At 49.5% G+C, this 22,780-nt stretch overlaps 2 protein-coding genes across 16 annotated transcripts in view; one reads left to right on the plus strand and one right to left on the minus strand.

Annotated features, from left to right (window-relative positions):
- The window catches only part of FAM237B (family with sequence similarity 237 member B), a 25,990-nt gene extending 8,142 nt beyond the window's left edge, over nucleotides 1–17,848 (plus strand). For 3 of the 9 annotated variants that reach the window (XM_069959528.1, XM_069959527.1, XM_069959529.1), the window contains exons 2-7: nucleotides 594–754; nucleotides 866–955; nucleotides 7,275–7,499; nucleotides 8,641–8,661; nucleotides 14,387–14,791; nucleotides 17,078–17,848. In XM_069959528.1, the coding sequence (XP_069815629.1) occupies nucleotides 14,401–14,791; nucleotides 17,078–17,109 (423 nt within the window). In that variant the 5' untranslated portion in view covers nucleotides 594–754; nucleotides 866–955; nucleotides 7,275–7,499; nucleotides 8,641–8,661; nucleotides 14,387–14,400 and the 3' untranslated portion in view covers nucleotides 17,110–17,848. Of the gene's footprint in view, nucleotides 1–260; nucleotides 755–865; nucleotides 956–7,274; nucleotides 7,500–8,640; nucleotides 8,662–14,386; nucleotides 14,792–17,077 lie in introns of those variants that run through there. The other 6 variants (XM_069959530.1, XM_069959533.1, XM_069959531.1 and 3 more) reach the window with 4 other exon arrangements.
- The window catches only part of STEAP2 (STEAP2 metalloreductase), a 90,677-nt gene continuing 85,710 nt past the window's right edge, over nucleotides 17,814–22,780 (minus strand). For all 7 annotated transcript variants that reach the window (XM_069959519.1, XM_069959515.1, XM_069959518.1 and 4 more), the window contains one exon: nucleotides 17,814–22,514. In XM_069959519.1, coding sequence (XP_069815620.1) covers nucleotides 22,368–22,514 — 147 coding nt within the window. In that variant the 3' untranslated portion in view covers nucleotides 17,814–22,367. The remainder of the gene's footprint in view (nucleotides 22,515–22,780) is intronic.

A 22,780-nucleotide genomic window follows, 5' to 3' on the forward strand; every position in this document is an offset into this window, starting at 1 on the left:
TCTGCTGCCTCTGGGGTATATACGTGTCCCCTGGGCTGCTGCCTCTGGGGTATATAAGTGCCCTCTGGTCTTCTGCCTCTGGGGTATATAAGTGCCCTCTGGGCTGCTGCCTCTGGGGTATATAAGTGCCCCCTGGTCTGCTACCTCTGGGGTATATAAGTGCCCTCTGGTCTGCTGTCTCTGGGGTATATACGTGTCCCCTGGTCTGCTGCCTCTGGGGTATATAAGTGCCCCCTGGGCTGCTGCCTCTGGGGTATATACGTGTCCCCTGGTCTGCTGCCTCTGGGGTATATAAGTGCCCTCTGGGCTGCTGTCTCAGGGGTATATAAGTGCCCCCTGGGCTGCTGCCTCTGGGGTATATACGTGTCCCCTGGTCTGCTGCCTCTGGGGTATATAAGTGCCCTCTGGTCTGCTGCCTCTGGGGTATATAAGTGCCCTCTGGGCTGCTGCCTCTTTGCCTGTCAATCATCCTTGCAGAGCGCACTGACAGGCAGAGAGCCACGACCAGTTATGGGCTGGCTCCGCCCAGATGACTAGTCTCAGCTTCTGTTCCTGCAGCAATAAAATAACGTTTCCCCCTACATACCCCCTAGGACAGGGACGTCAAACTCCGGCCGTCCAGCTGTTGCAAAACTTCAATTCCCATCATTCCTGGACAGCCAAAGCTTTTGCTACATCACATGACCAGGGAAGGATTGTATCCCCTGGAAGCGAACAATGAAGGTCTCTACAATCCGAGGAATTGATACAGAAAGTATGTTAGTAAATTAGAAAATAGAAGATAGAGGCTATACTTACCCAGCCCTGATCCCCCGCCGCTCCTGATCAGCTCTGTCCTCTGATCTTCTCTCTTTCTACTTTTAAGGTGAGCGTTGGGGAGCAGGGGCAGCCACTGAGCCAGAGAAGATCGGGGGCCAGACGGAGCGAAACAGGAGCTGCAGGGGACTCGGGACAGGTAAGTATTGCTTTTATTTTCTATTCTCAGGATTATTTTATAATATAGATAGAAAAATAGAAAGTAGAAAAAAATTATAAAAAATATTTTTAACATAAAATCATTATTTAACCAATAAGTCATTTCCTTATTACCCAGTAATAAGTGATAAGGGATATGAGCACAGTGAGGCCAGGCCCACGTGTTTTCAGTCAAGAATAATGGCTATGTATTTCCATTAAGAACAGCTGCTGTAAGGAAGTTCTTCTATGACTTTGTGAGCCAAAAAACACGTTCACAAATAGGCAACAAAAGTTGTGTCAGGAGTCTAAAGCAAAAGGTGCTACAGTGTTACAGACGGTGGCCGGTGCCATGGTATGGTGGTTGGTGCCATGGTATGGTGGTTGGTGCCATAGTTTGTGGACTGGTGCCATAGTATGTGGACTGGTGCCATAGTATGTGGACTGGTGCCATGGTATGTGGGCTGGTGCCATGGTATGTGGGCTGGTGCCATAGTATGTGGACTGGTGCCATAGTATGTGGACTGGTGCCATGGTATGTGGGCTGGTGCCATGGTATGTGGGCTGGTGCCATAGTATGTGGGCTGGTGCCATAGTTTGTGGACTGGTGCCATAGTATGTGGACTGGTGCCATAGTATGTGGGCTGGTGCCATGGTATGTGGGCTGGTGCCATAGTATGTGGCTGGTGCCATAGTATGTGGGCTGGTGCCATAGTTTGTGGACTGGTGCCATAGTATGTGGACTGGTGCCATAGTATGTGGGCTGGTGCCATAGTATGTGGGCTGGTGCCATAGTATGTGGGCGGTTGCCATAGTATGTGGGCGGGTGCCATAGTATGTGGGCGGGTGCCATAGTATGTGGGCCGGTGCCATAGTATGTGGGCCGGTGCCATGGTATGTGGGCTGATGCCATGGTATGTGGACTGGTGCCATAGTATGTGGCTGGTGCCATAGTATGTGGGCGGGTGCCATAGTATGTGGCTGGTGCCATAGTATGTGGGCCGGTGCCATAGTATGTGGGCCGGTGCCATAGTATGTGGGCCGGTGCCATAGTATGTGGGCTGATGTCATGGTATGTGAGCTGGTGTCATGGTATGTGAGCTGGTGCCATAGTATGGGGGCCGGTGCCATAGTATGTGGGCCGGTGCCATAGTATGTAGGCCATTGCCATAGTATGTGGGCCGGTGCCATAGTATGTGGGCCGGTGCCATAGTATGTGGGCTGGTGCCATAATATGTGGGCTGATGGCTGGTGCCATAGTATGTGGGCTGGTGCCATAGTATGTGGGCTGGTGCCATAGTATGTGGGCTGGTGGCTGGTGCCATAGTATGTGGGCTGGTGGCTGGTGCCATAGTATGTGGGCTGGTGCCATAGTATGTGGGCTGGTGGCTGGTGCCATAGTATGTGGCCTGGTGCCATAGTATGTGGGCTGATGCCATAGTATGTGGGCCATTGCCATAGTATGTGGGCCGGTGCCATAGTATGTGGGCCATTGCCATAGTATGTGGGCCGGTGCCATAGTATGTGGGCTGGTGCCATAGTATGTGGCCTGGTGCCATAGTATGTGGGCCGGTGCCATAATATGTGGGCTGGTGCCATAGTATGTGGGCCATTGCCATAGTATGTGGGCCGGTGCCATAGTATGTGGGCCATTGCCATAGTATGTGGGCCGGTGCCATAGTATGTGGGCTGGTGCCATAATATGTGGGCTGATGGCTGGTGCCATAGTATGTGGGCTGGTGCCATAGTATGTGGGCTGGTGGCTGGTGCCATAGTATGTGGGCCGGTGCCATAGTATGTGGGCTGGTGCCATAGTATGTGGGCCGGTGCCATAGTATGTGGGCTGATGCCATAGTATGTGGGCCATTGCCATAGTATGTGGGCCGGTGCCATAGTATGTGGGCCATTGCCATAGTATGTGGGCCGGTGCCATAGTATGTGGGCTGGTGCCATGGTATGTGGCTGGTGCCATGGTATGTGGGCCGGTGCCATAGTATGTGGCTGGTGCCATAGTATGTGGGCTGGTGCCATAGTATGTGGGCTGATGCCATAGTATGTGGGCTGGTGCCATAGTATGTAGGCCGGTGCCATAGTATGTGGCCGGTGCCATAGTATGTGGGCCGATGCCATAGTATGTGGGCCATTGCCATAGTATGTGGGCTGGTGCCATAGTATGGGGGCCGGTGCCATAGTATGGGGGTCGTTGCCATTAGTATGGGGGGCGGTGCCATGGTATGTGGGCCGGTGCCATAGTATGTAGGCCGGTGCCATAGTATGTGGGCCGGTGCCATAGTATGGGGGCCGTTGCCATAGTATGGGGGCCATTCACACATCCCCATCAGTCTTGTATATAGTGGAGCAGGATCCCTCTTACATGCAGAGTATGGGAGACATTATGGCAGATACTATACATCCATGAGCTCAAGAACAACTGGAAATAAGAGATGGGGCCGGAGCCGACAGAGGGGAAAACTGGTGAAAACACCAAATACAAGTTTTATAATGGCCAGAAGAAGTGCTGCTCCTCATATGCACACAGCGGCTTAAAAGGGTACTCCACTCACACATAACTTCTGATATGTTGCTGCCCATGGTGAGACTAACAATTCCTTCCCTACTTGTTGTTAGCTATTCAGTCTCCTTCCCCCAGTTCTCAGCTGCTGCTTTCTGCTGAAGACACTAAATTCTGTGTGTGAGCTTTTCTCTCTGTCTCCCCCTCCCCCCTCCCTTCTGAGACGGCTGATGTAAACAAGTCCCTGGCAGGCTGTATCTGCAACATTGTAGCATTGTAACATTTGTAATGTTGGGAGGATTCATCTGAGGTCAAGTTGCTGATGAACTCAATGTGACTAATCCATTACAAAGAAACTACAATGTTGCAGATACAGCCTGCCAGGGACTTGTTTACATCAGCTGTCTCAGACGGGAGGGGGGAGGAGAATAGATAATAACAAGTATGGAAGGAATTGTTAGTCTCACCATGGGCGGCAACATATCAGAAGTTATGTATGTGTGGAGTACCCCTTTAATCTAAAACGCTCATTGAAAGGTTAGAGGCCATGTAAAACACTCAGCAAGCGACAAACTATCAGCCGATTCTGGAGCCAAGAGAACAGACGGACACTGAGGATATTAAACAGATAATGACTCCAGAGCAGGGTGCAGGTGGCAGGGTGAAGGTGGCAGGGTGCAGGTGGCAGGGTGCAGGTGGCAGGGTGCAGGTAATAGGGTGCAGGTGGCAGGGTGCAGGTGGCAGGGTGAAGGTGGCAGGGTGCAGGTGGCAGGGTGCAGGTAATAGGGTGCAGGTGGCAGGGTGCAGGTGGCAGGGTGCAGGTAATAGGGTGCAGGTGGCAGGGTGCAGGTGGCAGGGTGAAGGTAACAGGGTGCAGGTGGCAGGGTGCAGATAGCAGGTGGCAGGGTGTAGATAGCAGGTGGCAGGGTGCAGGTAACGGTGCAGGTGGCAGGGTGCAGATAGCAGGTGGCAGGGTGTAGATAGCAGGTGGCAGGGTGAAGGTAACAGGGTGCAGATAGCAGGTGGCAGGGTGTAGATAGCAGGTGGCAGGGTGCAGATGGCAGGGTGCAGGTAACAGGGTGCAGGTGGCAGGGTGCAGATGGCAGGGTGCAGGTAACAGGGTGCAGGTGGCAGGGTGCAGGTAACAGGGTGCAGGTGGCAGGGTGTAGGTAGCAGGTGACAGGGTGCAGGTAACAGGGTGCAGGTGGGAGGTAGCAGGGTGCAGGTAACGGTGCAGGTGGCAGGCTGCAGGTAACAGGGTGCAGGTAACAGGGTGCAGGTGGCAGGGTGCAGATAGCAGGTGGCAGGGTGTAGATAGCAGGTGGCAGGGTGCAGGTGGCAGGGTGCAGGTAACAGGGTGCAGGTGGCAGGGTGCAGATAGCAGGTGGCAGGGTGTAGATAGCAGGTGGGAGGGTGAAGGTGGCAGGGTGAAGGTAACAGGGTGCAGGTAACAGGGTGCAGGTGGCAGGGTGCAGATAGCAGGTGGCAGGGTGTAGATAGCAGGTGGCAGGGTGCAGGTAACAGGGTGCAGGTGGCAGGGTGCAGATAGCAGGTGGCAGGGTGTAGATAGCAGGTGGCAGGGTGCAGGTAACAGGGTGCAGGTGGCAGGGTGCAGATAGCAGGTGGCAGGGTGCAGATAGCAGGTGGCAGGGTGCAGATAGCAGGTGGCAGGGTGAAGGTAACAGGGTGCAGGTAACATGGTGCAGATAGCAGGTGGCAGGGTGTAGATAGCAGGTGGCAGGGTTCAGGTAGCAGGTGGCAGGGTGCAGGTGGCAGGGTGCAGGTGGCAGGGTGCAGGTGGCAGGGTGCAGGTAGCAGGGTGCAGGTAACGGTGCAGGTGGCAGGGTGTAGGTAGCAGGTGGCAGGGTGTAGGTAACAGGGTGCAGGTGGCAGGGTGCAGGTAACAGGTGGCAGGGTGCAGGTAGCAGGGTGCAGGTAACGATGCAGGTGGCAGGGTGCAGGTAACGGTGCAGGTGGCAGGGTGCAGGTAACAGGGTGCAGGTAACAGGGTGCAGGTGGCAGGATGCAGGTAACAGGATGCAGGTGGCAGGTGCAGGTGGCAGGGTGCAGGTAACAGGGTGCAGGTAGCAGGGTGCAGGTAGCAGGGTGCAGGGTGCTGGTGGCAGGGTGCAGGTAACAGGGTGCAGGTAACAGGGTGCAGGTAGCAGGGTGCAGGTAACAGGGTGCAGGTAACAGGGTGCAGGTGACAGGGTGCAGGTAACAGGGTGCAGGTGGCAGGGTGCAGGTGGCAGGGTGCAGGTAACAGAGTGCAGGTGGCAGGGTGCAGGTGGCAGGGTGCAGGTAACAGGGTGCAGGTAACAGGGTGCAGGTAGCAAGGTGCAGGTAATAGGGTGCAGGTAGCAGGGTGCAGGTGGCAGGGTGCAGGTGGCAGGGTGCAGGTAACAGGGTGCAGGTGGCAGGGTGCAGGTGGCAGGGTGCAGGTGGCAGGGTGAAGGTGGCAGGGTGCAGGTGGCAGGGTGCAGGTAACAGGGTGCAGGTAACAGGGTGCAGGTAGCAGGGTGCAGGTGGCAGGGTGCAGGTAACAGGGTGCAGGTAGCAAGGTGCAGGTAATAGGGTGCAGGTAACGGTGCAGGTGGCAGGGTGCAGGTGGCAGGGTGCAGGTAGCAGGGTGCAGGTAACGGTGCAGGTAGCAGGTGGCAGGGTGCAGGTAGCAGGGTGCAGGTAACGGTGCAGGTGGCAGGGTGTAGGTGGCAGGTGGCAGGGTGTAGGTAACAGGGTGCAGGTGGCAGGGTGCAGGTAACAGGGTGCAGGTAGCAGGGTGCAGGTAGCAGGGTGCAGGTAACGGTGCAGGTGGCAGGGTGCAGGTAACGGTGCAGGTGGCAGGATGCAGGTAACAGGGTGCAGGTGGCAGGGTGCAGGTAACAGGGTGCAGGTAACAGGGTGCAGGTAACAGGGTGCAGGGTGCAGGTAACAGGGTGCAGGTAACAGGGTGCAGGTAACAGGGTGCAGGTGGCAGGGTGCAGGTAGCAGGGTGCAGGTAACGGTGCAGGTGGCAGGGTGCAGGTAACGGTGCAGGTAGCAGGGTGCAGGTAACAGGGTGCAGGTAACAGGGTGCAGGTAACAGGGTGCAGGTAGCAAGGTGCAGGTAATAGGGTGCAGGTAACAGGGTGCAGGTAGCAGGGTGCAGGTGGCAGGGTGCAGGTGGCAGGGTGCAGGTAATAGGGTGCAGGTAACGGTGCAGGTAGCAGGTGGCAGGGTGCAGGTGGCAGGGTGCAGGTAGCAGGGTGCAGGTGGCAGGGTGCAAGTAGCAGGGTGCAAGTGGCAGGGTGCAGGTAGCAGGGTGCAGGTGGCAGGGTGCAGGTAGCAGGGTGCAGGTAGCAGGGTGCAGGTGGCAGGGTGCAGGTAATAGGGTGCAGGTAGCAGTGTGCAGGTGGCAGGGTGCAGGTAACAGGGTGCAGGGAACAGGGTGCAGGTAGCAGGGTGCAGGTAGCAGGGTGCAGGTAGCAGGGTGCAGGTGGCAGGGTGCAGGTAACAGGGTGCAGGTGGCAGGGTGCAGGTGGCAGGGTGCAGGTAACAGGGTGCAGGTAGCAGGGTGCAGGTAGCAGGGTGCAGGTGGCAGGGTGCAGGTAACAGGGTGCAGGTAGCAGGGTGCAGGTGGCAGGGTGCAGGTAGCAGGGTGCAGGTGGCAGGGTGCAGGTAGCAGGGTGCAGGTGGCAGGGTGCAGGTAGCAGGGTGCAGGTGGCAGGGTGCAGGTAACAGGGTGCAGGTGGTGTAGGCACTGATGTCACATAATCCCAACAACATTAAATGCACAAAAATATAAGATAAAAAAATTGCTTCACTCCAGGTCCTGTGACTGTTCCTGTCTGCGCCCTGGGACTTCTCATCCCTCGGCACACGCCTCACATTAGTGATCTCAACACAAGACGTTGTTCTACGGTAGGAATATTACTGACTCAGAGAGTTACAGGCCCCCCTGATGTGACGCAGGACCGTAGGAGGGTCTCCAATATATAAGTCTCCTGGCAGTCCCACTCCTCACCTCTCATCATCTCATCCCAAGCTTCTACAGGTCTGTAAGAGCTCAACCCGCATCTATCTATCTCCTATCTATCTATCTATCTATCTATCTCCTATCTATCTATCTATCTATCTATCTATCTATCTATCTATCTCCTATCTATCTATCTCCTATCTATCTATCTATCTATCTATCTATCTATCTATCTATCTATCTATCTATCTATCTCCTATCTATCTATCTATCTATCTCCTATCTATCTATCTATCTCCTATCTATCTATCTCCTATCTATCTATCTATCTATCTCCTATCTATCTATCTATCTATCTATCTCCTATCTATCTATCTATCTATCTCCTATCTATCTATCTATCTATCTCCTATCTATCTATCTATCTCCTATCTATCTATCTCCTATCTATCTATCTATCTATCTATCTCCTATCTATCTATCTCCTATCTATCTCCTATCTATCTATCTATCTATCTATCTATCTATCTATCTATCTATCTATCTATCTCCTATCTATCTATCTATCTATCTCCTATCTATCTATCTATCTATCTATCTATCTATCTATCTATCTATCTCCTATCTATCTATCTATCTATCTATCTCCTATCTATCTATCTCCTATCTATCTCCTATCTCCTATCTATCTCCTATCTATCTATCTATCTATCTATCTCCTATCTATCTATCTATCTCCTATCTATCTATCTATCTATCTATCTCCTATCTATCTATCTATCTATCTATCTATCTATCTATCTATCTATCTATCTCCTATCTATCTATCTATCTATCTATCTATCTATCTCCTACCTATCTATCTCCTATCTATCTCCTATCTATCTATCTATCTCCTATCTATCTATCTATCTATCTATCTCCTATCTATCTATCTCCTATCTATCTATCTCCTATCTATCTCCTATCTATCTATCTATCTATCTATCTATCTATCTCCTATCTATCTATCTATCTATCTATCTATCTATCTATCTATCTATCTATCTATCTCTCTCCTATCTCCATGTGGGGAGGAGGGTGTATACGGGGTTAGGGGCAGGATTGGGTATAATAGGGTGTATAACAGTCCATAGTATCTTATAATCCTCTCAGATAGATATTTAATATTTCCATGTTTTATAATGTATATTCTCATGTTATTGTTATTATTTTGCAGGTAATATTTGAATCCCTGCAGGTAAGTCACACCAACTCATCCTCATCCTGTATATATAAGCTACATAGTAGTATATACTGATGACATGTTCCAGGCAGTCGCTGTATAACATCTCACTATATATGTTGTATATTACCGATTGTCGTGCTCGGTCACATTGTTTCTGTCTTCTGGCTGCAACGTTATTGTTACATTGTAGCGAATGATCAGCACAGGAGTGAGGCTGCTCCCCATATATCTCTATACACTGCACACACAGGAGAGGAGATCCTGCCCCCTATATCTCTATACACTGCACACACAGGAGAGGAGATCCTGCCCCCTATATCTCTAATATACTGCACACACAGGAGAGGAGATCCTGCCCCCTATATCTCTATACACTGCACACACAGGAGAGGAGATCCTGCTCCCTATATCTCCATACACTGCACACACAGGAGAGGAGATCCTGCCCCCTATATCTCCATACACTGCACACACAGGAGAGGAGATCCTGCTCCCCTATATCTGAATACACTGCACACACAAGAGAGGAGATCCTGCCCCCTATATCTCTATACACTGCACACAGGAGAGGAGATCCTGCCCCCTATATCTTTATACAGTGCACACAGGAGAGGAGATCCTGCCCCCTATATCTCTATATACTGCACACACAGGAGAGGAGATCCTGCTCCCCTATATCTCTATACACTGCACACAGGAGAGGAGATCCTGCCCCCTATATCTGTATACACTGCACACACAGGAGAGGGGATCCTGCCCCCTATATCTCTATACACTGCACACACAGGAGAGGAGATCCTGCCCCCTATATCTCTATACACTGCACACACAGGAGAGGGGATCCTGCCCCCTATATCTCTATACACTGCACACACAGGAGAGGAGATCCTGCCCCTATATCTCTATACACTGCACACACAGGAGAGGAGATCCTGCCCCCTATATCTGTATACACTTCACACACAGGAGAGGAGATCCTGCCCCTATATCTCTATACACTGCACACACAGGAGAGGAGATCCTGTCCCCTATATCTCTATACACTGCACACACAGGAGAGGAGATCCTGCCCCTATATCTCTATACACTGCACACACAGGAGAGGAGATCCTGTCTCCTATATCTCTATACACTGCACACACAGGAGAGGAGATCCTGCCCCTATATCTCTATACACTGCACACACAGGAGAGGAGATCCTGCTTCCCTAGGGCTCTCATAGGGCTTCTAGGACGTGGTCATATGGTTTCAATTGCAATAATTGAATATAAAGCCGGGAATGGAGGAGAACGGACACGTATGAAGGACGGACTGAGACGTCTCTAATCCATTCCGGGCATTGTAGTCAATAATTGCAATTAGAAACCCGTGTGAACACAGCCGTATAAAGACCATGAGATGATAGAGGAGCCAGGTGGGAGAAGAACGTGCGCTGCATCCCATTGTCCTGTATAACGGAATGTTCCGGGCTCTCGAAGAGAGAATAGGAGAGAGCACTTCCCGCTGCCAGTGCCATATATATATATATATATATATATATATATATATATATATATATACGGCCGCCACTTATCAAAGAGGAAACAGAGTGTAACCTGTATTGTCCTCCTCCCTGTGTACACCACTCTGAGAGACTCGTCTGCTGGAGGGGGAAGAGCATGCTAATGGGGTCTCCTCCAGCAGGAAGAGACCTGTCCCTCTAGCGCCCCCTATAGGTAGGAACCAGTAGACCACTGTGCTGGGGTTCCCGCTTATATAGAGAGATGTGTCCGGGGAGCAGGAGACGGCTGACATTCCAGACATGAGGCCTCAGTTATCTCCGCTCCCTGGACAGCCCCTTTAAGGGAACGTTACATACAGCAAACTCAATGGACAATACTGCAGGCCATAGACCAGGGATGGGGAACTCCCATCATGCCTGGAGAGCCAAAGCTAAAGCTATAGAGGCTTTGTAAGACCAATGATTGGAGACTAGGTTCTCCCCTTCTCCTTGTCAGTGCTAGAAGCCAAACACATTCATATGGCGCCAAATCCGTCCCTGTCCCCGGTGTCCCCATAAGTGGAGTGTGAGGGAAACAGGACTGCTGAGTACTGTGCCAGTGTGCTGCTCAGTGTCAGACAATGGGGGCAGTACTGTGCCAGTGTGCTGCTCAGTGTCAGACAATGGGGGCAGAAGTGTGCCAGTGTGCTGCTCAATGTCAGACAATGGGGGCAGTACTGTGCCAGTGTGCTGCTCAGTGTCAGACAATGGGGGCAGTACTGTGCCAGTGTGCTGATCAGTGTCAGACAATGGGGGCAGTACTGTGCCAGTGTGCTGCTCAATGTCAGACAATGGGGGCAGTAGTGTGCCAGTGTGCTGCTCAATGTCAGACAATGGGGGCAGTAGTGTGCCAGTGTGCTGCTCAATGTCAGACAATGGAGAGCAGTACTGTGCCAGTGTGCTGCTCAATGTCAGACAATGGGGGCAGTACTGTGCCAGTGTGCTGCTCAGTGTCAGACAATGGGGGCAGTACTGTGCCAGTGTGCTGCTCAGTGTCAGACAATGGGGGCAGTACTGTGCCAGTGTGCTGCTCAGTGTCAGACAATGGGGGGCAGTACTGTGCCAGTGTGCTGCTCAATGTCAGACAATGGGGGCAGTACTGTGCCAGTGTGCTGCTCAGTGTCAGACAATGGGGGCAGTAGTGTGCCAGTGTGCGGCCCAATGTCAGACAATGGGGGGCAGTACTGTGCCAGTGTGCTGCTCAATGTCAGACAATGGGGGCAGTAGTGTGCCAGTGTGCTGCTCAATGTCAGACAATGGGGGCAGTACTGTGCCAGTGTGCTGCTCAATGTCAGACAATGGGGGCAGTACTGTGCCAGTGTGCGGCCCAATGTCAGACAATGGAGAGCAGTACTGTGCCAGTGTGCTGCTCAATGTCAGACAATGGGGGCAGTACTGTGCCAGTGTGCTGCTCAGTGTCAGACAATGGGGGGCAGTACTGTGCCAGTGTGCTGCTCAATGTCAGACAATGGGGGGCAGTACTGTACCAGTGTGCTGCTCAATGTCAGACAATGGGGGCAGTACTGTGCCAGTGTGCTGCTCAGTGTCAGACAATGGGGGGCAGTACTGTACCAGTGTGCTGCTCAATGTCAGACAATGGGGGGCAGTACTGTGCCAGTGTGCTGCTCAATGTCAGACAATGGGGGCAGTACTGTGCCAGTGTGCTGCTCAGTGTCAGACAATGGGGGCAGTACTGTGCCAGTGTGCTGATCATTGTCAGACAATGGGGGCAGTACTGTGCCAGTGTGCTGCTCAATGTCAGACAATGGGGGCAGTACTGTGCCAGTGTGCTGATCAGTGTCAGACAATGGGGGCAGTACTGTGCCAGTGTGCTGATCATTGTCAGACAATGGGGGCAGTACTGTGCCAGTGTGCTGCTCAATGTCAGACAATGGGGGCAGTACTGTGCCAGTGTGCTGATCAGTGTCAGACAATGGGGGCAGTACTGTGCCAGTGTGCTGCTCAATGTCAGACAATGGGGGCAGTACTGTGCCAGTGTGCTGCTCAATGTCAGACAATGGGGGCAGTACTGTGCCAGTGTGCTGCCCAATGTCAGACAATGGGGGCAGTACTGTGCCAGTGTGCTGCTCAATGTCAGACAATGGGGGCAGTACTGTGCCAGTGTGCTGCTCAATGTCAGACAATGGGGGCAGTACTGTGCCAGTGTGCTGCTCAATGTCAGACAATGGGGGCAGTACTGTGCCAGTGTGCGGCCCAATGTCAGACAATGGGGGCAGTACTGTGCCAATGTGCTGCTCAATGTCAGACAATGGGGGCAGTACTGTGCCAGTGTGCTGCTCAATGTCAGACAATGGGGGCAGTACTGTGCCAGTGTGCTGCTCAATGTCAGACAATGGGGGCAGTACTGTGCCAGTGTGCGGCCCAATGTCAGACAATGGGGGCAGTACTGTGCCAGTGTGCTGCTCAATGTCAGACAATGGGGGCAGTACTGTGCCAGTGTGCTGCTCAATGTCAGACAATGGGGGCAGTACTGTGCCAGTGTGCTGCTCAATGTCAGACAATGGGGGCAGTACTGTGCCAGTGTGCTGATCATTGTCAGAAAATGGGGGCAGTACTGTGCCAGTGTGCTGCTCAATGTCAGACAATGGGGGCAGTAGTGTGCCAGTGTGCTGCTCAATGTCAGACAATGGGGGCATTAGTGTGCCAGTGTGCTGCTCAGTGTCAGACAATGGGGGCAGTACTGTGCCAGTGTGCTGCTCAATGTCAGACAATGGGGGCAGTACTGTGCCAGTGTGCTGCTCAATGTCAGACAATGGGGGCAGTACTGTGCCAGTGTGCTGCTCAATGTCAGACAATGGGGGCAGTACTGTGCCAGTGTGCTGCCCAATGTCAGACAATGGGGGGCAGTACTGTGCCAGTGTGCTGCTCAATGTCAGACAATGGGGGCAGTACTGTGCCAGTGTGCTGCTCAATGTCAGACAATGGGGGCAGTACTGTACCAGTGTGCTGCTCAATGTCAGCCAATGGGGGCAGTACTGTGCCAGTGTGCTGATCAGTGTCAGACAATGGTAGCAGTACTGTGCCAGTGTGCTGCTCAATGTCAGACAATGGGGGCAGTACTGTGCCAGTGTGCTGCTCAATGTCAGACAATGGGGGCAGTACTGTGCCAGTGTGCTGCTCAGTGTCAGACAATGGGGGCAGTACTGTGCCAGTGTGCTGCTCAATGTCAGACAATGGGGGCAGTACTGTGCCAGTGTGCTGCTCAATGTCAGACAATGGGGGGCAGTACTGTGCCAGTGTGCTGCTCAATGTCAGACAATGGGGGCAGTACTGTGCCAGTGTGCTGCTCAATGTCAGACAATGGGGGCAGTACTGTGCCAGTGTGCTGCTCAATGTCAGACAATGGGGGCAGTACTGTGCCAGTGTGCTGCTCAATGTCAGACAATGGGGGCAGTACTGTGCCAGTGTGCTGCTCAATGTCAGACAATGGGGGGCAGTACTGTGCCAGTGTGCGACCCAATGTCAGACAATGGGGGCAGTAGTGTGCCAGTGTGCTGCTTAGTGTCAGACAATGGGGGCAGTACTGTGCCAGTGTGCTGCTCAATGTCAGACAATGGGGGGCAGTACTGTGCCAGTGTGCGGCTCAATGTCAGACTGTGCAATGGGACAATACTACAGAGAAGACTGTAAGGGGGGATTCTAATACTGATGTCCCGTCGTTAGATCGTTCCACCGATTCAGATGGATTTGGGATTGTCTTTCTGCGCTTATACGGTGTATGGGACTGACCTGCAATATCAGACACAGCCACTTCCATATGTATGGCGCTGTGCCTGGGAAACAATGCAGGGGATATGGTCTACAGCAGCTATAACGGGGGAGCTGCCAAGTCCGCTGAAGGAGAACATACAGTACACTCTTATTAATAAAATATACTGGTTGTCTAGACCACACCTATGTGTTTCCATGGTTACAGACTACAAACAAACCCTGTGTAGTCTGATCCTACAATGCTAAGCTACCAATGTCCTTCTCCCCCTGTAGGACATCAAGTAGAGAAAGAACACACGCCTGTTGGATCAGACCACGCAGGGCTTCTAACCATGGATACACATAGGTCTGCATAGGAGCTGCGTACATAAGATAGACTTTTAGCATTCTTCAATTAAAGTGGAAAACATTGTAATTGTCTCGATTGTTACTGATCATCTCACCGACTGTCGTTCTTTACTGCAGCTTGTAGACGGGTTATGGAATCCACCACGAGCAGCTGGTCCCTCCAGCTCATCTACCTCCTCATGGTGACCTCCATCTATGCCAGAGCTGTGTATAACAAGGAATCTCCTGGACATCTGAGCTCCGGGAGTCTGGGAGAGATTGACCATGAGTGCTGGGAGGCGGCGTCCCGGAAGCTGGTGGAGGTGAAGAAGCTGCGAGTGGCCGATACCATCATGGGGCTCTGGGACTTCATGCTCTACCTGAAAGAATCGGCCAATCCCAAGCACAACGCTCTCTTTGATGGTTTGGCGCAGGACTTCTGGGACATATATGTAGACTGCGTCCTCTCAAGATCTCACGGGGTCGGCCGGAGACAAGCGGCATCACCAAACCTTTCCGTCTATCTACAAAAACCTATAAAAGGTAATTCCTGTAAAGAGCTTTGTTACAATTGGTCATCGTCAAACGTTCATAACTCCTGTGGAAGGTAAGAAGTTGGTTACGAGAGTTAAAACTAAACCAGTATGGTCGCCATTACAAACCTGATAGGATCATGGCAAACAGATCAGTGATCTCAGGGAGGCCGGCCAAAGAAGACATTGGCGGCTGCCGGTTACACAGCTCAATACAATATCCTAGGTGCATTGCCCCCTGGGAAACATCAATGCGCAAAAAGCTCAGCGCAGCCTCAGTTACGAGTCTCACCACACAGGACTGGCCAGATATCTCTCCAGGGAAAGATCAGCAAGGGGATGGCTCCTGTATGGAGACCACCAACCCCACCATATTAAGTGGCACTTACGAGTCTGACCATATGACCAGGGAAATCCCAAGGCCAGGTATCCATCCACAGACAGCCGCCCCGGGGTGTTGCCCCTCATCAGTGTGGAGCACATATATTCCGATCTTCTTCTAGTCGTCACATTCACAAGCTCTCGGTGGCGTTCCTCTTGGTGCAGGATATGGTTACTGGGTGGTCCCATGCACTCAGCTCTCAAAAATGAGAACCTTGGGTTAACTAGTCTTTAGTTCCTAATGGCAAGCCATAGTCAGCAATGATATCCATATTGTAGATTGTTAAGGTGGCAGTCACCTCTTGTCAAAAACGTTTCAAATCACCTGGTGTGGGAAAGTTATATAGATTTGTAATTTACTTCTATTGCAAAATCTCCAGTTTTCCAGTACTTATTAGCTGCTGTATGTCCTGCAGGAAGTGGTATATTCTCTCCAGTCTGACACAGTGCTCTCTGCTGCCCCCTCTGTCTATGTCAGGAACTGTCCAAAACAGGAGAGGTTTTGTAAGGGGATTGCTGCTGCTCTGGACAGTTCCTGACATGGACAGAGGTGGCAGCAGAGAGCACTGTGTCTGACTGGAGAGAATACACCACTTCCTGCAGGATATACAGCAGCTGATGAGTACTGGAAGACTGGAGAGAATACACCACTTCCTGCAGGACATACAGCAGCTGATGAGTACTGGAAGACTGGAGAGAATACACCACTTCCTGCAGGACATACAGCAGCTGATTATAAATCTCTGGCACCAGCTTATTTGAAGGAAATTTTTTTGGGATAAAGTTTATGTGTTTTAGCGGAAGAAAGCATGGCCCCCTGCTATAGTCTGGGTCTAGACTGATGCATTATGGGATATTAAACATATTTACAATGTGCAAGTATCCCTGATAATGTCCTATATAAGAGCTATAGACTCATTGGGCACGCTCAGTTCTACCGCCCTCTCCAGGAAGCACTGGCAGTCGGTCTCCACTGAGCTCCGGGGTTGGTCTCCACTAGAGATGAGCGACCCTGGAGCAGCTGGAGTCCATCTGAACCCGAACGTTCGGCATGTCATTAGCTGGGGCTGCTGAACGTGGATAAAGCTCTAAGGTTGTCTGGAAAACATGGGTACAGCCAATGACTATATCCAGGATTCCCACATAGCCTTAGGGCCCTATTCCACGGCACGATTATCGTTCGTTTTCGGACGATATCGACCGCTACGGACGATAATCGTTCCGTGGAATAGAGTGCAACGATCAGCCGACATCGTTCATGTCGGCTGATCGTTGCAGTCGCTTGTTTTTCAACATGTTGAAAAACAAGCGACTGATATAGCAGCGATCTGCTGCCGGCGCTCCGTTGAATAGGAGCATCGTCAGCAGACGCTGCTATATCCTATGGGCTGCCCGGACGATCTAGCGATCCCCCGGGCAGCCCCCCCGCAGCTCCCCGCCGCCCCCTCCCGCACTCACCCGCTCGCTGCAGCCGCGTTGAATAGCGGCGGCAGCGAGCGGCGAACGAGGAGCAAACGAACGCTGACAGCGCTCGTTTGCTCATCCAACGACCCGTGGAATACGGGCTTTAGGGCTTTATCCAACTCCAGCAGCCACCGCTAATCACATGCCGAATGATCAGGTTCGGATCGACTCCAGCTGCTCCAGGGTCGCTCATCTCTAGTCTCCACTCTAATTGTGGCAGTGTCTGCTCTGTTGCCTGGCAACCACAGGGTCACAGTTCAGAGAGGAAACCAGGAAGTGATTAAATCCATGGTGGAGAAAAACACTGCAGGCATGGAAGCTAATGTGTCCCCTATTACATACATGTATGTGGTACCCGTGTGCTTTTACCTGCCCCTTACCTGGCACGGCCCCTTTAAGGATACACAACACGTTACTATTTAGTAACTTTCCTCTTTGTCCTTTTCCACAGGGATTTCCCCTTTAATAAAGCCCTGGATCTAGTGTGAGGAGCGGAGTCCTGTCACATCGTCCTGTACATGTATCTATTATAACCAGAAGGTTCTTATGTCTCATGTCTTATTCTATACCGAGGTTGCCTTCTTAAGCCGCAAATCTACTAAACATGTCCTGACGTAAGACGATCACTCAGGTAGGCCACGGATCCCTCCCACACCAATACCAAAAGACTGGACGATGTCATACAGTGGAAATGTGATGTCATACACCGGAAATGTGATGTCATAAACCAGAAGCGTGATGTCATACCCCGGAAATGTGATGTCATACCCCGGAAATGTGATGTCATACCCCGGAACTGTGATGTCATACACCAGATATGTGATGTCATACACCAGATATGTGATGTCATACACCAGATATGTGATGTCATACCCCGGAAATGTGATGTCATATCCATATACACCAGATATGTGATGTCATACACCAGATATGTGATGTCATACACCAGATATGTGATGTCATACCCCGGAAATGTGATGTCATATCCAGGAAATGTGATGTCTTACACCAGATATGTGATGTCATACACCAGAACTGTGATGTCATACACCGGATATATGATGTCATACACCGGATATGTGACCTTTTTGTATTATCAACCAATAGAAACACTGGATTTGTCCTGCGTGGCGACACATTACCTGCATGCCGTCTTTTATCTAGATAAAATTTATTTATATACCTCGATGAAATAAAGATGATACATATTTTTGGTACCCGATCAGGGCGGCTGTTTGTATTTTTATTCTGCTAATAGTTCTTCTTTTTTCCTTTTTCCTTCTGTTTTTCCAAGCACCATAGCGTCTCATTTTTACTTATATTTTACTCTTTATTTTATTTACTTTTATTATTTCATTTTACGTTTTATTTCCCCATCAATACAACCATACAGTATGGGGGCTCGTTTATTGTTGGCCAAGTTGTACTGTCAAACCCCACTACAGTAACCCAGTACTTCTTTAGCTCAGTGCTTGGACGTTGTGCCCGTAAATCTGATGCAATACGGCAATTTTATAATGATTTCACCATTAGTTAGTAGTCTTAGGGGCGGAGCTACAGCGGCATGTAGTCACATGGATAGAATAGAATACTCAGCCATTATCTATACAGCACTAACAGGGTACTGACTGTAATACCACAAGAGACACTAGAGTCAATGTCATAGGAAACCAGCTGGGCAGGTGTTACGGACCCAGCACAGAGGGGGTGTACAGCCTGTACGCAGATGGTGACCCCGGCACTAATCCCAGAGCCCCCACAATCACTGCACGCTGCCCGAATATCACAAAATAAACAGGAGAGTGACCATAGCGGGTGCAGCAGCTGCAGGGCCTTCATTGTTCTGTGCATAGGACATCACCAGGGTTATGAATGGAGCACGGTAGGTCCCTGTAACACTTTATATATAGGGGATATATGGGGGGGGTATTATAGGAGATCAGGTTGTTATTATACTGAAGGCTCTACAGCACTTGGTCTTTACTTAAAGGGGTTATCCTAAGATTAAACCTTATCACCTATCCGCAGGTTGGGTGCGACCCTAACTGATCATGAGAACAAAGGTTCAGAAGCCCCATAGATATCAGTGCAGTGGTGTCCGATCCTGCACGCTGACGCTCTACTCACTTGTCCGACCTCTATTCTCCTGATCTGTGCCGGTCCCAGCGGTCAGACCACCAGCAATCAATTTAGAGGGGACAGCTTGTGATCTGGGGATATTCCCCTTTAAGACACCTGATGACTCCGTGCACTTGCTAGAACTGCCTGCTGCTCCGCTTTTCTATATTAGGCCGGGTTCACACTGCATTTTTTCAGTCCGTTTTTTTGTTGCTTTTGCATAAAACAGATGCAGTTGTGTACAATCCGTTGGGATCTGTTCTTCAATTATAAAAATAGGATCAAAATGCACCTTTTTCTTAGCGTACACAAACGTAGTTGAGCACCTTTTTGTTTGCAGTAAAAAAAAAAAAAAATGCATGCGTTTCGATCCTCTTTTTTAATAGGGTGCGAATTCCATTATAAGGGTGCGTTCACACGTACAGGATTCGCAGCAGATTTGATGCTATGTTCACTCATTTAGTTACATTGATATCTGTAGCATCAAATCTGCTGCGGTTCCTAAACGTGTGAACACACCCTTATAATGGAATTCAATAGAAAAACGGATCCATACAGCTTGCACACAATTGCATTTTTTTTTCAGAAAACACGAAAAAAAACAGACTCCAAAAACGCAGTGTGAACCCGTCCTTATCCGGGCGACACACAAGTCCAGCGTGGAATAATAATGATACAAATCACCTTATTTGGGAGTATATGGCTCTATGTGTACACGGCTCTAGGTATATAAAGATCTATGTGTATACGGGTCTATGTATACATGGCTCTATGTATATACGGGTCTTGGTATATACGGCTCTAGGTATATTTGGGTTTATGTATATATGGCTCTAGGTATACACGTATGTATATATGGCTCTATGTGTATAGGGGTCTATGTATATACGGATCTTGGCATATACGGGTGTATGTATATATAGCTCTAGGTATATACGGATCTATGTATATACGGATCTATGTATATACGGATCTATGTATATACGGCTCTAGGTATACACGGCTCTAGGTATATACGGATCTATGTATATACGGCTCTAGGTATATACGGATCTATGTATATACGGCTCTTGGTATATACGGCTCTAGGTATATTTGGGTCCATGTATATATGGCTCTAGGTATACACGTATGTATATATGGCTCTATGTGTATAGGGGTCTATGTATATACGGATCTTGGCATATACGGGTGTATGTATATATAGCTCTAGGTATATACGGATCTATGTGTATACGGCTCTAGGTATACACGGATCTATGTATATACGGCTCTTGGTATATACGGCTCTATGTATATACGGATCTATGTATATACGGCTCTATGTATATACGGATCTATGTATATACGGCTCTAGGTATATACGGATCTATGTATATACGGCTCTAGGTATATACGGATCTATGTATATACGGCTCTTGGTATATACGGCTCTAGGTATATTTGGGTCCATGTATATATGGCTCTAGGTATACACAGATGTATGTATATATGGCTCTATGTATATAGGGGTCTATGTATATACGGATCTTGGCATATACGGGTGTATGTATAAATAGCTCTAGGTATACACGGATCTATGTATATACGGATCTATGTATATACGGCTCTAGGTATACACGGATCTATGTATATACGGCTCTTGGTATATACGGCTCTATGTATATACGGATCTATGTATATACGGCTCTAGGTATATATGGATCTATGTATATACGGCTCTAGGTATATACGGATCTATGTATATACGGATCTATGTATATACGGCTCTAGGTATACACGGATCTATGTATATACGGCTCTAGGTATATATGGATCTATGTATATACGGCTCTAGGTATATACGGCTCTATGTATACACGGATCTATGTATATGCGGCTCTAGGTATATACGGATCTATGTATATACGGCTCTAGGTATACACGGATCTATGTATATACGGCTCTAGGTATACACGGATCTATGTATATACGGATCTATGTATATACGGCTCTAGGTATATACGGATCTATGTATATACGGCTCTAGGTATATACGGCTCTATGTATACACGGATCTATGTATATACGGCTCTAGGTATATACGGATCTATGTATATACGGCTCTAGGTATATACGGATCTATGTATATACGGCTCTAGGTATATACGGATCTATGTATATAGGGCTCTAGGTATATACGGATCTATGTATATACGGCTCTATGTATCTGGAAATCAGCAGCTGGTTATAGACGATGCCATTCACAGAAACCAGAGTCTCTAACCTGCAGCTTCCCATCTATTATAAAGCTGCCACTCCAGTCTATGCTATAAAGGGCCTATTACCCCCTCTCTGGGTCTATTAGCCCTCATCTGGCCTAGGGGAATGGTGTCAGCCTATTAGCACGGCTTTCTATAAAGGGGTTTTCCCATCTGGGACATTAATGGCCTCTGGGATCTGTGGCTATCGTGGTATCGAGTGCCCCCTGGTCCCTTCCGGCCTGGTGTGACCACCTGAGGGCATGAAGCCCAAAACAGTCAAGCAGTCTGTTATATACAGTCTGTGTAACTCTGATGAACAGGGACGCAGCTGGGAATAATGGGGCCCTATAGCATAAAACTGTACGGGGCCCGATGAATCCTGTAAGTCCCCGCGCCCTGAATCAGCATACATATATAGTCCCCCAGCCCAGCCACCAGCATTATGTCCTTCTCCAGTGTGACACCACTTGTGCGTTGGGGATCCAGGGGAATGGACGCCGCCGCTGGCTGTTCGGGTAGTGGGGGGTGTGCGGTTCGGTTGTTGATGTAAGTACTCCCATGGATGCAGATCATTCTTCAATGGGGCAGGCCCTGTAGCAGCTGTGTGGTCTGCCCCTTCATGGTAGCTACACCAGCCCATAAAGGCTAATGGAAATTGTGTAAACAGCATAGCCTTATGTTTATGCATTTCCTATTAACATCAATGGGAGTTACACAAACTGTATAAAACAGCTATCAGATATTTTGGGGATGTGCCACAAAATTCTAGGTGAAAACGTCCCTTTAAAAGCAATGTGCACCATCACAGCCATGTTTTTCCCCAGTACAAACAGAACGGCAAATGAAGCAACTTGGTAAACAGTCTTGATTAGAAATGTCCTATTGCTTATTGTTTATGGCTGCTATATTACCTTATTATGTGTCTCCATGGTAACAGACTGCAAACTATAACACCGTAGTCTGACCCTGCAGCCATACTACCTTCCATTGTTTCCTATCACTTATTAAGCTGCTGAATGTAGATTGTATGTGTGACTACAGGACCAGACTTCGCAGGGGTTGTTTGTAGTCTGTTGCCATGGAGACACAGATTGTTTTAATCAAGAAAAAATATTAAATCAAGGAAAATTTTTTAATCAAGACTATTTGTTGTTGTTTCAGATTTCACTTTAGTGGCTTTGGGGCCTGAAAGGTATAGTTGTGAGGGTTTACACAGACTCAATTGGATGATAAGATGCCACAATTGGATGATAAGACACGGCTGCTGTATGAGACGGCGATATACACAGAAATGAATAAATATGCTGCTCTATGTATCATTCAAGGACTGGTCGGCCATGCATTGCACTCTCTGTACACAGAATCGTCCGGTTTGCCCCTTCACTCCCCCGTTTTGACACCTCTGGCCTTCTGCAGGGCTCCTCCCCGAATGGGAACCCTTTTGAGGGCGAGTTCTGTATCAGCGAGAGGACCTCCTGTTAGCTTAGATGGGGTACTCTCCACAGTCACAACAGGCCCACAAGCAACCTGCAAGAGAATGGAAGGATTCTTAGTAGTTAAAGGGATTGTGTCATCTAAATTTCCTTCTACTGATTAGAGTCAGATACTAAAACTTCTTTTTTTATTCTATTTTCTGACTGTAATTTTTTCTTATTTTACTTTTTGTACATTGTAATGGGGGCAGCCATATTGCCTGGGCTGTTCTTAACAGCATTTAGTGACATGCTTTACAGCGGACAGACAGAATGTCACCAAAAATTCTTGAAAAATATGTTTAACATAAAAACATAATT

Source organism: Dendropsophus ebraccatus, chromosome 2 (assembly GCF_027789765.1).
Source record: "Dendropsophus ebraccatus isolate aDenEbr1 chromosome 2, aDenEbr1.pat, whole genome shotgun sequence".
Lineage (NCBI taxonomy): Eukaryota > Metazoa > Chordata > Amphibia > Anura > Hylidae > Dendropsophus > Dendropsophus ebraccatus.